The sequence below is a fragment of the Geotrypetes seraphini genome, chromosome 3 (genome assembly GCF_902459505.1).
Source record: "Geotrypetes seraphini chromosome 3, aGeoSer1.1, whole genome shotgun sequence".
In the NCBI taxonomy this organism is placed as follows: domain Eukaryota; kingdom Metazoa; phylum Chordata; class Amphibia; order Gymnophiona; family Dermophiidae; genus Geotrypetes; species Geotrypetes seraphini.
In genome coordinates, this window is record NC_047086.1 from 220,067,588 (window position 1) to 220,083,600 (window position 16,013).

General features: G+C 48.5%; 1 protein-coding gene across 1 annotated transcript in view; it reads left to right on the top strand.

Moving 5' to 3' along the window:
- LOC117357250 (histone-lysine N-methyltransferase 2D-like) overlaps window positions 1-16,013 on the top strand; it is a 468,534-nt gene that overhangs the window by 253,853 nt on the left and 198,668 nt on the right. The window contains 2 exon segments of the mRNA XM_033937621.1: window positions 636-2,782; window positions 3,491-3,614. Of these exon segments, the coding sequence (XP_033793512.1) occupies window positions 636-2,782; window positions 3,491-3,614 (2,271 nt within the window).

Genomic DNA, 16,013 nt, shown 5'->3' on the forward strand with positions numbered 1-16,013 from the left:
TCTTCCCTCAAGTTTATTTATTTTTTAAAAAGTTTATCAGAAAGTATGAGGAAATAATAACATTCAAACAAAATAACAGCCAGATTCACAAAAATTTGGACCCCTCTTGATGAATATATAAGGACTCATGTAAATCCCAATTAACTTTACTTTGTATATTAAATATACTATATTTTGCATATTATTATATATATTTTGGTATCTGCAGCTTATTGTTTTGTTTTATTCTTATACTTTTGTATTTGTAAAATTTCAATTTTTTTAAAAAAAAGTTTATATACCACATACAACTATGCGGTTTCCATACCACATACATAAAATCTTGTTTCCCTCCAATTATCACACTTAACATAGACATGTCTAAACAGCATCGTTAATCATCCCTGTTATAATAGGGATAGAGCACAAATTCAATCAATTCAGAAATACAAGCAAGCTTTAAATCATACATCGATGTCGTAAAAATTCTAAAAGGCGATTATCAACTGAATTATACCTTAGCATAAAAAGACATTGGCAAATAATTGAGTTTTCAACAACTAGTTTGCTAAAAACAAGAAGTATAATTATTTTGGTTGTATAATATGAATGATAGGGAAATGTTCATTTTTGTACTTCATTCATTGTTCTTGCAGTTCCAGGCAAACAGTGGGAGCTTCACAGCCGTTTTTTCCACGAGCTGCTTTCCAGGGAGCTCCACAGCAACAGCACTTATGGCATCTGCAGCAACGACCTTCTACACCTCGCTTCCAGCAACCCTTGAGTCTTGATATAAATAGACCGGCTTTGAATGGCACAGTGGGGCTTCCCTCACGAGTAGCAGTACCAAGTGAACAAATTCCAGCCTCATCAAGTACAATGGGTGCGCCTTATATAGAACTACGCCACAACACTCAGAAAGGAGTCCCTGGGGCCACAGGTGTTCCTCTTGCTCAGCAGAATATTCCAACAAGACCCCGTTTCTTTTTGTCAAACATGGAAAATCAGAGCCTCCAGTCTATGGGTATACGGGCTCAGCTGGCACCTGTGCAAAACAATGGGCTTGTAAATCCTCTTCTGCAGTCCCAAAAGATTTCAACTTTGTCATCATCTCCACAGAATTCTGAGGCAAATAATAGCCAGCGTACTCATTCCAAGGACATGTCACTCTTAAATTCTGGGTTAGATATACTGTCCCAACATACTCCTCGCACACTTTCCACTTCAAATGCTAACCTTTGCTCTAGGGGATTAAAGGAAAGTGCAGACTCTGGTGCTGTTTCCAACTCTGCTACAGTCCCCAGTAAGGTTCAACTTAGCATGAATAGCACAAGGCTTCCTTGTGTAGATCCTGTAGAGCCTGACTTGGATGTTGACTTTGATTCTCATAAGGATCTTGAAGATGATGATGACCTTGCCAACCTGAGCCTTGACCCTGATGTTGCAAAAGGGGATGATGATCTTGGTAACCTTGATAATCTTGAGACCAATGATCCTCACCTTGATGATCTTCTCAATGGGGATGAGTTTGACCTCCTGGCTTACACTGATCCTGAGCTGGACACAGGAGACAAAAAGGATATCTTTAATGAGCACCTAAGGCTGGTTGAATCAGCTAATGAAAAAGCAGAAAAAGAAGCCTTACTTAAAAGGGAGCCTTCTGACTCTTGTATTCAAAGCTTCCCACTTCTCACAGAGCAAGGCAAGGAAAACATTCAAAAGAGCCAGGAAAACAGAGTTAATCACAGATTGGAGGACTTATTATCCTCTGGATCCTCTCCCTCTCCAGTTTCTAATGCTGGCTTTGAAAAAAAACTTAAGGGTCCAGGTGTTGCCAAGGAGACCAACGTAAGGATTTCAGCAGACATAAAACCAAAACTGGAGGATGATGGCTTAAAATTATCTACTTGCCAGTTCTCAGCTAGCACTATTGAGAGGCAACCTATTATCATCAAGTCTGAAGCTATCCAGAATGCAGATAAAATGGCTGTCTCTCATGGTCCTAAAGCAGGACGTAGCCTACTATCTTCTGGAAATAGCCATTTGACTACCAACAGAACCACAGACACTTTAGGAAACGTGAGAGGTGGACTGGCACAGTTGTCAAACAAGGAACACTCAACACTTTCATATGCTTCCTCTGTTCCGGTGCTGTCCCAGAAACCCATGATGAATCAATGCAATCCACCACTGGAAAAGTTTGACTTGAGTGGGAGCCCCCTGAGCTTGCCTAGTACACACAACTCATCAGTTGATGACTTAGATAAGATGGAAAGCTCTTTGGTAGCCAGCGAACTTCCACTCCTGATTGAAGATCTTTTGGAACATGAGAAGAAGGAATTGCAGAAAAAGCAGTTGATGTCTGTTCAGCACCTTCAACCAGCCCAGCAGCACGCCATGATGGTTCGTCCTTCGGGACTGGCCCATCAGATACCCCAAACACAACAGCAGCCACAGCCACCCCATGATGAGCAATCATCCAGTCTTGTTGGGCCCCAACAGCAGCTTCCATTGGGGACAGTTATAAGACAACAAAACTTGGCAAATGCTCCCCAACTCCTACCACAGCAGCAGAGACCTGTTGGACCTCAGGCAGGGCAAGTTCTGGCTCCCAGCACAGGAGTGTCCCAGAGTCAGGGACATAATGTTGGAGTACAGCACACAACGCAGCCTGTGATGCCGCAGCAACAAGGACTGCTTCCAAAGCAGATAGTCGGTGTTCAGCAACAGCCGATGGGGATGAAATCTCAGCCACTTGTTGTTCAGCAGCAGCAACATCCAAACAACTTCTTCCCAGACACAGGTGCCAGAAAACTACTGTTCTCCTTGTTACTACTGGTGGGAGGGAATGGTAAATTCTGGTAAAGGCCATTCAGCTGGTAATGACCTGCTTATGCCCTGTTGTAAGGTTTTAGGGATGGAAGGGTGGATTAATTGTTGGATATTTTTGGCAAAACATTCAATATGTTTCTGCCAGATTCTCAGCTTTTTGCAAATAATGAAAAAATAATTTCATCTTCAACCTACAGATAACACTGGGATTCTTTTACCTTGTGGTTATGGATTCATGTGTTTCACGGTGGGTAGAGCTGCCAGAATGTACAGCATGCTATAAAATGTATAGAGGTGCATTATTGAGGGATCTTCTTAAATTTAAGTGCTCCAGTGCTGAAAAGTTTGGATCCATAAACATAAGTGTCATGGAAATGGGATCCCCATCTATAATTTGGTAATTACTGCCCTCTGTTTCAGTTGAAGGCTGGCTACATCGTACTATTGATATGATTTGCAGAGAATGTATTTGCTGGTCAGTGCAGAAAATATATTGCTGGTCAGTGCAGGAAGGATCCCATAAAGTGGTGGTTAGTTGGGCAAACGTATCTATAATCTAATTCATTCCCTGCACTTATGGAGGATTAGGGTGCAGAAGCAGTTTGATCTGCTCTGAGTAGGTAGGGCAGTGCAGGCTGTTTCATGGTGATAGGCTAAAAGATGCATTTGACTGTTTTAGATCTAGATAAATTTGCTGCTGAGGACATTATGGACCCCATTGCCAAGGCCAAGATGGTGGCACTGAAAGGCATCAAGAAAGTGATGGCCCAGGGAAGCATTGGAGTCTCTCAGGGGATGAACAGGTAAGAGGCTGAAGGAAAAGCATTATTTGAAGTTTCCTTGCAGTAATAAACCCCCTTCACATTATGTTTTTCTTTGCGTTTGTTTTACATTTGAAGATAAAGTTAGATTAATAGCTGTCACAAATAACAAAAATTATATAGCTTTTTTCCTTTCACCAACTTGCCAATTTCATTTGCATGGGTTCTACATAGCAAAGCAAAGTTGCTTATTTATAGTGGGTTCTTCATTGACAACAGGATGTGTCATCCACACACCGGTGATGCCATTTGACATCGCCAGAAACAGATTAACTCTTCCAAAGTTCAGAAAAGCCTAGAATAGGCCTTTCTGTGCAAGTGCTAGCCAAGAAAAGCCTACCATCATGCCTGTTAACTTCCTCTCTCAGAGCATAACCCAGCTTGTAGGCAGGTTCATATGAAAAGGGGAGGAGGTGCGGGTGGTGGGGGCTATGTGGATGACTTATCTTACTGACTGTCCTCAGAGAATTCCTTCCACACACAAACAACTTTTGTTTTCTCCATGGACAAGCAGGATGAGTCTGCCCTACATTAGTGAGGCCTATGAATAGGGATGTAAAAGGGTGGTAGATAAAGGAATGTTACATGCTTACTCTTTGCAGCCCATGGGCAGAGCTTTGGTAGGATGAAAATGCATGAAGGAGCCATGGGTTAGATGTTCTGTTAGGGTTTCCACAGCTGGCATTGTGCATGTTGCAGGTTTCTGGGTCTCACTGCTTCTTTGTCAAGTAGAAACCAATGTTTCAGCCATCATGCTGTGGCTTTCTTCAGGGTATGCTCTGAAGTCTGCAGTGTGACTTTGGAAATAGTGGGTTAGTTAGTAGAGAAAAGACAGGTTAAGAAAGGCAATAATTTTTAGTGTGAGAGAACCTAGCCATGAGCTAGGAATAACACTGAGATAACTGGGTAATAAAACATGTAATGGGCAAGAGTGAAAAACACCCCAAACCCAAGGAGTAGGCTGTATAAAAAAGGCTTAAAAGGCCTTCAAGCAAACGCCATAAAAGAGGTTAAAGTTTAAACAAAATAATTCTCCGGACAAGCAGGCCTTCATTCTCATGGCTGAATGATGTTATCTGACAGAGCCCAGCACGGACCTAGCTAGCTATTATGTAGAAACTTCTTATAGCACCCACCCGTGGGTGCCTGACGCAGGAGCAGAGGTCCCTCAGTCTTTGTTTTTCCGTGGAGCTAAGAGGACACATTCAGATGTTGTCTCCTCAGGATTTTTCATGTGTACATTTGTGCTTTCCTATTGAGTCTTTTTCATTTATTCTTTTCTCCATTTTTCATTTTTTAGTTGTGTCCCTTTCCCGTGTATCTTTTAGTTTTTGTGGCCCTTTTAAGTTTTCTTTACTTTTTGCAGTGTTAAGCATACATTTGGGCCAGAGCCTTGACATAAATTTGAGCATGCCCCTTTTTACTTCACAATTAAGAAGTTTACTTTGATTGTAATTCTTTTACTCAGTATCAAAAAAGACCTCCAGTGGCTTCAAGAGCTGCGCCCAATGTAATTGTGTGATCTTGGTTACAGACACACACAATTGGTTCATCGGATGCCTTGGACCTGCCCGTATCCCTAATGATTGTTCTCTCTGTGTACAAATGAAGTTAAAGACACAGTGAGCTTATCAGGTTCAACAGGAGAAGCTGTTTAGCTCCTCAAAAGCTGGTTCATCAACTTTGGCATCAGAAGTATCAACATTGATGGCTGCCCAGGCATCAGGAAGTGCACCGGCATCGAGGGGGGTCTCCATCTCGACATCAGGTGCTGCTAGCCGTGGGACCGGTCTGCATTGGACCCAACACTGAGGATGCATACAGGATCAACATCATCCTCATTGGAACTGATGGATTGCAATGCTGAGCGTTGGGAGAAACCCAAGAATCAGTCCTCCTCAACAATGACGTGAATGCTGGTACATTGGAGACTCTAATAGCCGAGAAATGTTGGCATTGAGAGGATCACTCCTTTTCTATAGTGGAGGTGCCAATGTGTAAGTCGTCGGACAGCCAGGTCCCCACTTCTGGCTCCCCAACCTTTGCCAGTGCCTATCTCCAATGAGTAGTATTGAACTATTCTCAGGGAGGAGCTAGCACGGATCCTACAATTTCAAACCCACTCAGGCATCAAGGATGCTTGACCCAGTTAGGGCTCTTCACACAGATTTCCGTTGAGCTTCAGGGAGAAGTGAGGCCTGGACCTCAACACCAGTACCTCAAAGTGTGCCAACATTGGCATCAATGAATGCAGGGCTACTTTCGATGGGGGAGGAGTTTGATGGTAGTCTTGTACCTCGACGCCCTTTAGGGCATGGGAACTATCCCACTGGACCAAAGCATGCTGGGGTTCTAGCCAAGCATTCAGACTTGGAAGAGAAATCTGACTGTGACCGCTCATAGGACTCAGAGGATCTATATTATTTTGGGAGGAGGAGTCAAATGGAATCTATTCTAACCCGTCATCACTTCAGGAGAGAAGGAAGTCGCCATCAGAATCTCTCTCTTTCACCATTTCTGTCAGGGAGATGGTTTTTTCCGTTCCATTTAAGTTGGAGATGGAGGAGGGGTCTAGAGCCAAGATGTTGAAAGTCTAGGACTATGAATCTCTTCCCAAGGAAGGGGGTCACAGTGCCATTGCACTCTGTCCTTAAGTAAACACTGATGAGGAACTGGGAACTCTCTGTTCCCCCCCCCCCCCCCCCCCCCCCACACACACACACCCTTCCCTGTGCAGGTAGCTCCTAAGAAGGTAGATGCATGAAGGCTCCTGAGTTCGAGAGGGCCCAGCTTCCTCACCATGCTTTGGTAGTAGAATCCACTTTCAAATGGGCCAAAAGTGCTAAAATTAATGCCTCGGCTCCCCCAGATAGCGAAGCCAGGATTTTGGATTCCGTGGGAGGAAAATTTTTCAGACCTTGGTGCTAACTTCTTGCATCCAATCCTACCTGCGCTATATACTTAAAGCCTCTGATACATAGTATATTATTTCCTGGAGACTCTGTCTCCCTGGAGTAGGCTGAAGAACTTAGCCAGCTGGCCAAGAAGCAGCTGCAGTGTCAAAAGTATCTGGCCAGGAGTGCTTATGAAACTTTTGAATTTGATATTGCATTCAGACTCTCCACAGTGGGTGTGGGGATTCCTAGATTCTCATGACTGCATATCTCTGGCCTGGAGCCAGCAGTTCAGGAGAAGGATAATGGACATCCCCTGCTGTGGAGACAGTCTTTTTGGGACTGAGTGAAAGAAAGAAAGATGATTGATTTTATTAAGTAACATAGACACCATCCACTCTAGGTAACCTGCAACTGCATCTTCTTCTACTAGGAAGTTTTGTAATGGGCAAAGAAGGCATTCCTATTACTTTCAAACAGGGTGGATTTAATTTAAATCATTAATCAGAAAGACTTGATTTAAATGTTTTGTTTTACAGAAAGACTCAATCTTGCTGGTATAATCTTAATATTTACAACCAGATAAAGGTTTCATTTTTTGTAAGATAACTTTCCAGATCAGTTTTAAGGTTATATTAAAAAAAAAAAATACTAATTTAGTTGTACTACAATTTAATAGGTTAATTACTGTATTTCCCCATATATAGGCCGCAACCTATACATGGGTTTTATAAACCTGTGTATGGGGCGCGGGCTAGTTATATGGTGCGGCCTATTTAAAACTTTTGACTCATCTGCCCCATCCCCACTACCTTTTTAGGAAGCTCTCTCGCTTGGGTCTCCAGCAGTGCAGGGCAGCCGCAATCTCTTCAGCATCCAGCCTGCCCTTGCACTACATACTGAGTGGCTGAGGTCAGTTCTTGCAAGTCCCGCGAGAGCTGACGTCGGCCATTCAGCGGGCGGTGTGGGGGCAGGCCGGATGCCGAAGAGATTGCGACTGCCCTGCACCGCTGGAGACCCAAGCCGCACACCAGCGAGAGGGCTTCCTGTAAAGGTACCGGGGGTGGGGGGGGATGAATGTAAAAGGTAGGGGAGGTACCGCAAGATAAGCCATGGCTAATACCATGGGGCGGCTTATTTTCTAGTTTTTAAACATAGGCCACCCTTTTCTGCGGCCTATATATGGATGCAGCCTATGCAGAGAGGTGGCCTATATGCGGGGAAATACGGTATTCATATCTGGACTAGAGAATGATACGGGGATACATTTTTCTCTGTCCCCGCAAGAGCCCCATCCAGTCTCCGCAAGTTTTGTCGCTGTCATTGTACCTGCCTGTTAACCGCACAAACCTCGAACACAAAAATTTGTCCTCATGTCATTCTCTAATTTGGACAACTTTTCTGCTGTACATTATTGAAAGGAGATAAATAATCATTACCTTAATTTAAATAGTTTTATTTAACCAAAACAACATTATAGCATATGTATTCTTGTATTTGCTTAAATATCCATGTTAACTGATGTGGTTAAACAAAATATCTTTTCAAAAAACTTAGACTATCATCCAGGTCCACACATGAAAAACTTAAAATATTATCTTCTGTTTATCCCAGGACAAGCAGGCAGGCATTCTCACTAGTGGGTGACGTCATCCAACGGAGCCCCGATGCGGACATCTCACAAGCATACTTGCTTGTAGAAATTTTTAGAAGTTTCGAGTTGCCCACACCGCGCATGCGCGAGTGCCTTCCCGCCCGATGCACCGGGCGTGTCTCCTCAGTTCTTTCTCTTCCACGGAGCTGAGAAGTTTGCCTTTGAACTCTCTGCGCGAAGTTCCTTTTTTGTGCCTTCTGTGCCCGCGGGTTTGGGTTCTTTGTGATCATTCCTGTTGGCTCACGTTGCGTTTTGTTGTTCCCCCCCCCCAAAAAAAAAAATTTTGTTCGATCGTTCGACTGGGCAGGTCGCGTGGCCGTGGCCCCGCGGCTTCGACCTTGCAGCGGAGCTTTTTCGGCCTATGTCCCGGCCTGTTACCGGTTTTAAAAAGTGTGTCAAGTGCCAGCGCGCGATTTCGTTGACGGACCCGCATCGACGCTGTCTTCAGTGTCTCGGGCTCCAACACCTTCCGAAATCGTGCCGGCCTTGCTCCATGCTCACAGCACATGCGTTTAAGCGTCCCTGTTTGGCATGGAGGCGTCCCCGATGCGGCCCACTTCCCAGGGCGCCACGCCTTCGACTTCCGATTCTACATCTTCAGCCTCGAGTCTGCTCAAGCCTGCCTCGTTCGTGCCGGCTTCGACCTCGACGCAGGCTGCGGTACCTTCCGATGTCTCTTCAGGTCAGATAGCGCAGCCTCCTATCCCTCCAGTGGTGCTTAAGGTGCCCAAGGCCTCCAAATCCAAGCCCCCTGGCGGCCGACTGACCGACGTCCGTGCAGGAGGCCCCATTTCTGATGTGGATCCCTCTTTGCCGGCGTCATTTCATGCCTTGATGGAGAAGCGGTTTGTCGAGCTCTTTACCAAAATTGGGCCGACGCTTCTCTCCAAGATCCAGCCTGGGCACGTGGAAGCCTCCCGCGAGGTCAAGCCGCCTCCGGTGCCTCCTTGGCGCACACTTTCATTGCTGGGAGCAGAGTCTCGACGAGTGTCTGGTCTGGCTTCGGGGCATGTCTCGCAAGGAGTAGAGTCTTTGCCCATGCCACCTTTGGAGCCGATACCCTCGTTCCATGGCTTGCCTGGTCCGGACCCTCGGCGATGCCGGGCCTCGGGGGACCTCATCTCAGCCGCTGATGCTTCGATCCACGGCCTCCAGTCCCATCTACTCAGTAGCTGCCTCGTCTGGGCGTCGCTCACCTCGTCGCTCGAGGCCTGCTTCTCGACACAGCTCCGGTCGTCGATCGAGGCACTCCTCGAGGCATTCATCGAGACACGCCTTGTCTCGTCGGAAGCAACCTTTCCGGGAGTTTTCTCCAGAATACTCGCCTCCTCCTCCCATGCCGGAACTTGAAGACTGCGGGGGTTCGTTCTCTCCGTGCCGGTCCTCGACATCGGCGGACCAGGCCGCCTCATCGTCTTCGAGCCCGCCTCGTGGCCCGGCTCTGGCAGACCAGTTGTCCTTCTCGTCCTTCCTGAGGCAGATGGCGGTGGATCTGGATATCACCCTGGATTCGGGTTCCAAGTTCTTGAAGGAGTATCTGGAGTCGATGCATCTTCCTCAACCTCCTGCCGAGTCTCTGCGCCTGCCTCTGCACAAGCTTCTGGACCAGACTTTCATGAGGTGCTTCGAGACCCCGTACTCCATCCCGGCGGTTCCGGGGAAGTTGGATGCTCGCTACTGCACGGTGCACCATAAGGGCTTCGATGGGGCACAGCTCTCGCACCAGTCTCTCTTGGTTGAATCCTCTCTGAAGCGGTCTCACCCCTCCCAGGTCTATGTTTCCATCCCTCCTGGCCGGGAGGGCAAAACCATGGACAGATTTGGCAGGCGCATCTACCAGAACTCGATGATGGCTTCTCGAGTCCTCAATTACAGCTTTCATTTTGCCACCTACTTTGAGTTTTTCCTCTCCATCCTGCAAAAGTTTTTACCCTATCTGGACACTCAGGCTCGCTTCGAGTACTCTGAGGTTCTGGCATCGTCCCAGCTCCGCCTGCAGATGATGCAATCGTCTTACGACGCTTTCAAGCTCTCGGCCAGACCGGCAGCCTGTTCGGTGGCCATGAGGCGCTTGGCATGGCTTCGCACCATCGATATGGACCCGAATCTCCTGGACAGACTGGCGAACGTTCCCTGTGCGGGGGTGAACCTGTTCGACGAGTCCATCGAGGCGGCTACTGAGAAGTTATCCAAACATGAAAAATCTTTTCAGTCTATCCTCCGCCAGAAGCCCAAGCCTGCCATCTCTCGTCCGGCTCGTCCTCCTATGATTTATCAGCGGCGCTACCCGCCGAAGCAGGCCCCTGCCATTCGGCCGCCAGTGAAGAGGCAGCATCAGCAGAAGCCCCAACAAAAGCCTCAACCTTCTGCTGTTCCCAAGGCTCCCCAGCCTTTTTGACTGTCTCGTAGGGAGCATAACTTCCATCGTTCTGCCCTCCCGCTTTTTCCCATCGGAGGTCGTCTCCATCATTTTTACCATCGATGGACGACTATTACCTCCGACCTCTGGGTCCTTTCCATCGTAAGAGAGGGATACTCTCTTCAGTTCCATCATGTTCCTCTGGAACATCCTCCAAGAGAGTATCCTTCCAACTTAACCCAGATCGCCCTTCTTCTTCAGAAAGCTCAGGCTTTGCTCCGGCTTCGTGCCATCGAGCTGGTCCCTGTGGACCAACGGAACAGGGGTTTTTACTCCGGGTACTTCCTTGTTCCGAAGAAGACGGGCGACCTGCGTCCTATTTTGGACCTCAGGGTGCTCAACAAGTTTCTGGTCAGGGAGAAGTTTCGCATGTTGACCCTGGCTTCTCTCTATCCCCTCCTCGAGCAGAACGACTGGTTATGCTCCCTGGATCTCAAGGAGGCCTACACTCATATTCCCATCCATCTGGCCTCCCGTCAATACCTCAGATTTCGGATGGGACATCTTCAGTACAGAGTGCTTCCTTTCGGCCTAGCTTCGTCTCCCAGAGTCTTCACCAAGTGCCTGGTTGTGGTGGCCGCAGCACTCCGGAACCATGGTCTGCAGGTGTTTTTTTCCTACCTCGACGACTGGCTCATCAAGGATTTCACATCTCAGGGGGCCGTCCGGGCCACTCAGAGGACAATCTGGTTTCTACAGAGTCTGGGATTTGAGATCAACTTTCCCAAATCCCATCTTCAACCTTCACAGACTCTCCCCTTCATCGGAGCTGTTCTGGATACTATTCACTCAGAGCGTTCCTTCCTCCTCAGCGACTGGCGGCTCTTCTTCATCTTTGTCATTTGATCAATGGAACAAGCTTCCAGTACAGGTAATCGAGGCCAGCAGCGTGCCAGATTTTAAGAATAAATGGGACTCCCATGTGGGATCCCTACATGGGTCAGGGTAAAACATTGGCTAATCTTAAGGGGAGGGTCTATAGAGTGGGCAGACTTGATGGGCCTTGGCCCTTTTTCTGCCGTCATCTTTCTATGTTTCTATGGTCTCTTCTTGCCCGTCCATCTCGGCGAGACACATGATGGTGCTCCTGGGCCATATGGCCTCTACGGTTCACGTGACTCCTTTTGCTAGACTTCACCTGCGGATTCGTCAGTGGACCCTAGCTTCTCAATGGTCGCAGATCTCCGACCCTCTGACTCGTCACATTCAGGTCACTCCTGCTCTGCTGCAGTCGCTTCGCTGGTGGATGCTCTCTTCCAATCTTTCCAGAGGTTTGCTGTTTCACATGCCTACCCATCAGAAGGTCCTCACGACCGACTCCTCGACCTATGCTTGGGGGGCTCATCTGGACGGGCTCCGCACCCAGAGCTATTGGACGAGTGCGGATCGTCTGTGCCATATCAATCTCCTGGAACTCAGGGCGATTTTCAACGCTCTCACTGCTTTTCAGCATCTACTTCACAACATGGTGGTCCTCATTCGTACGGACAATCAGGTCGCCATGTATTATGTCAACAAGCAGGGAGGCACGGGATCGGCCTCCCTCTGTCAGGAAGCTCTGAAAGTTTGAGATTGAGCGATTCGCCACAACGCCTTCCTCAAAGCTGTCTACATTCAGGGGTCGGACAATGCCTTGGCGGACAACTTGAGTCGTCTTCTACAGCCTCACGAGTGGACTCTCCACTCCACGCACCTTCATAAAATCTTCTCCCTGTGGGGAACGCCTCAGATAGACCTCTTTGTAGCTCCCCACAACTTCAAACTGCCTCAGTTCTGCTCCAGGATCTACACTCCTCATCGTCTCGAGGCAGATGCTTTTCTTCTAGACTGGGGGAATCTCTTTCTGTATGCGTTTCCTCTCATTCAAAAGACTCTGGTCAAGCTCAAGTCCGACCGGGCCACCATGATTCTGATTGCTCCTCGGTGGCCCAGGCAACCTTGGTACTCCCTTCTTCTGCAACTCAGCAGCAGGGAGCCCTTCCTACTATCAGTGTTTCCATCTCTGCTTACGCAGCATCAGGGATGCTTCATCCCAACCTGCAGTCACTACACCTGACAGCTTGGTTCCTCTCAGCGTAACTTCCCTTCAGTTTTCACCAGCTGTGCGGGATGTTTTGGAAGCTTCAAGGAAGCCTGCTACTAGACAGTGCTATTCCCAGAAATGAACTAGATTCTCTACTTGGTGTTTTTCTCATCACAAGGAACCTCAACATGCCTCCTTGTCCTCTGTTTTGGACTACCTTTTGCACCTGTCTCATTCTGGTCTCAAGTCTACATCGATCAGAGTCCATCTTAGTGCAATTGCTGCTTTCCACCAGCCTCTTCAGGGGAAACCTCTTTCTGCACATCCTGTGGTTTCCAGATTCATGAAAGGTCTTTTCCACGTCAATCCTCCCCTCAAACCGCCTCCAGTGGTTTGGGACCTCAATGTTGTTCTTTCTCAACTTATGAAGCCTCCATTTGAACCTCTTAACAAGGCTCCTCTGAAATTTCTCACTTGGAAAGTGGTGCTTCTCATCGGCCTCACTTCTGCCCGTCGAGTAAGTGAACTTCAAGCATTGGTTGCGGATCCGCCCTTTACAGTGTTTCATCATGACAAGGTGGTCCTCCGGAATTTCATCTGAATCAATCCATTGTTCTTCCTGTGTTTTTTCCAAAGCCTCATTCTCATCCTGGAGAATCAGCTCTTCACACAGTGTTACAAAATTTATTCTCCTAAGTTGTCAACTCTCCCTCCATCCCATTGTGGTTAGCTTGGAGGTCACCGTAACAGTTGTTATCCAGGGACAGCATGCAGCTATTCTCATGTCCCACCTACCTCCCCTGGGTTGGCTTCTCTGCTAGCTATCTGAACTGAGGAGACACGCCCGGTGCATCGGGCGGGAAGGCACTCGCGCATGCGCGGTGTGGGCAACTCGAAACTTCTAAAAGTTTCTACAAGCAAGTATGCTTGTGAGATGTCCGCATCGGGGCTCCGTTGGATGACATCACCCACTAATGAGAATAGCTGCCTGCTGTCCCTGGATAACAACTGTTACGGTAAGTAACTGTTACGGTAAGTAACATTGCTATCTCACTCATCTTCATCTTCTTATTCATAATCTGGAAAAGAAAAACAAGCTTTCCTAATTGTTGCTGTTTTCTGGGTCTTGCCACATATGGGTAGGTAGAATCAATGTTTCAATCGTCATGCTGTGGCTTTCTTCAGGGTATATCATGAAGAAAGCCACTGTATAATGGTTGAAATGTCGATTCTACCTACCCAGACACGGCAAGACCTAGAAAACAGCAACAATCAAGACACCAGCCATGGAAGCTTATGAGAACACAAGCTTTCCTGCTTTATCGGGTCCCAAACAATGAAATCAAACCATTTACCAACCTAAAGAGTCTGCCTGTTCAGACATGTTCTTTTTGTCATGTTCATCAAAGCACTTTTCATGATATTTATTTCGGATCACCAAGCCTTGCATGACTTTGTTGCAGTGTTTGCATTTTGCACACCTGCCTTACCCTTAGGAAGAGGATCTTTATTAAAATATTCCCAAACTGGGTCTTACTGCTTACTGTCATTATAGGTTTCTCCTCCAAGGAGAGAATAATATGATAAACCTCAGACTATACATTATCCCAGGACAAGCAGGCAGCATATTCTCCACATGTGGGTGACGTCATCTATGGAGCCCCGATCGGACACTCTCGCAAGCAAACTTGCTTGAAGATCTTCAAGCTTGTGAGAGTACCGCGCATGCGCGGGTGCCTTCCCGCTTGAGCTAGGGGGTACGTCTCCTCCTCGTGGCCTCAGTTCTTCATTTTCCACAGAGCCAGAAGCCCAGTTCCTCTGCTCTGCGAGATCGGAGTGCCTCTTTCACCGCGGCTTACTTTGGTTTTTTATTTTCGGGTGAATTGCTGTGCAGTGCATTTAAAAAAAAAAAAAAAAATTGTAATCGTAAAACGGTTTTTCTTCCAATTTCTGTCGTTGACCCGGGGCTCCGGGTCCGACTTGGCCAGTGAGCCTCGAACGGCTGCGGCATCGCTTGGGCCTATATCCTGGCCGGTCTCTGGTTTCAAAAAGTGCACTCAGTGTGGTCGGTGATCTCTATCACTGACCCCCACCGTTGGTGCATTGAGTGCCTCGGGGCCGACCATCATTTGGACTCCTGCCCACGTTGTGCTACTCGTCAACCACGGGCGCTTCGGAGGAGAAGGGCCAGGATCCTCAAACTGTTTGGCATGGATCCGGCGGCGGGACCGACCTCTGCCCTGACCTCGGCCTCAAAGGCCTCCACTTTGTCGAAGTTGCCCTCGTCTGTCAAGTCCTCGTCTGCCTCGACGAAACCTGTAACTCCGGGTAAGTCTCCTCTTCCTCCCTCAGGTTCTTTGGCGAAGAAGCCTACCCCTGGGTCTCAGGGGGGGTGCGACAGCCCATGCCCCGTCCAGACCTCCTCCAAAGCGTGCCTCCACTCAATGGGAATACTCTTCATCGAGGCCGCCCTCGTTGGAGCGCACTGCTGCACCTCCTCGACCTGATCCGATGGTCTCGGTGCCGATGTTCGAGGACATGCTGAAGGCCATCCTGCAGACACAGATCTCCTCGGTCCTGAGCCAACTTGCCCCGGCTTCGACCTCGACCCCGGCTGGCCAGCCTGGCTCGACGTCCCTCACGGACGGTCTCGACGGCTTTCCTCTAGTGGGTCATCCCCTGCTACTTCGAGGCCCGGGTCCCCACCCCGTGTGCCTCGATCGAAGCATACCTCGAAGTCCACTCCTTTGAGGCTTCTGCCCTCAAAGAGGTCGAGGGACTCGCCTCCTCGGGGCAGATCTCCTGCCCCGCGTTCCTCGAGGCGTTTCAGGGAGCCGGTGCGGTCTTGACACACTTCTTGCTCCCATCGGCAGTCCTCCCCATCAGGGGTGGTTCGGGGTCGAAGACCCCTCCCTCGAGGCCCTCGGGGAAGTTGGTTTCCCCTCCGGTTCCTCTTACCCCTGGCTCTTCCCCCAGTGGAGGATGCAGTGGGGGCTTCTCTGCCTCTCCGGGCCCTCGAAGCCGAGCGTTTTCTCTGCCCTTCTCGGACATGCCTGGTTCGCGGATTCTGCGTCAGATGTTCGATTGGTGGGGGATCCCACAGGTAGATCTGTTTGCTTCCCCCTAAACCACAAGCTGCCTCGATACTGCTCCAGGATCTATTCCCCACACCGTCTCGAGGTGGATGCGTTCCTCCTGGACTGGGCGGGCCTGGTTCTCTATGCATTCCCGCCCTTTCCTCTGATTCTGAAGACTCTAGTCACGCTCAAGTCTGTGCACGCCTCCATGATTCTCATAGCTCCTCAGTGGCCCAGGCAGCCCTGGTTCTCCCTGCTTCTTCAACTCAGTGCCAGGGAGCCTCTCCTTCCGGTTTTTTCCGTCTCTGCTTTCT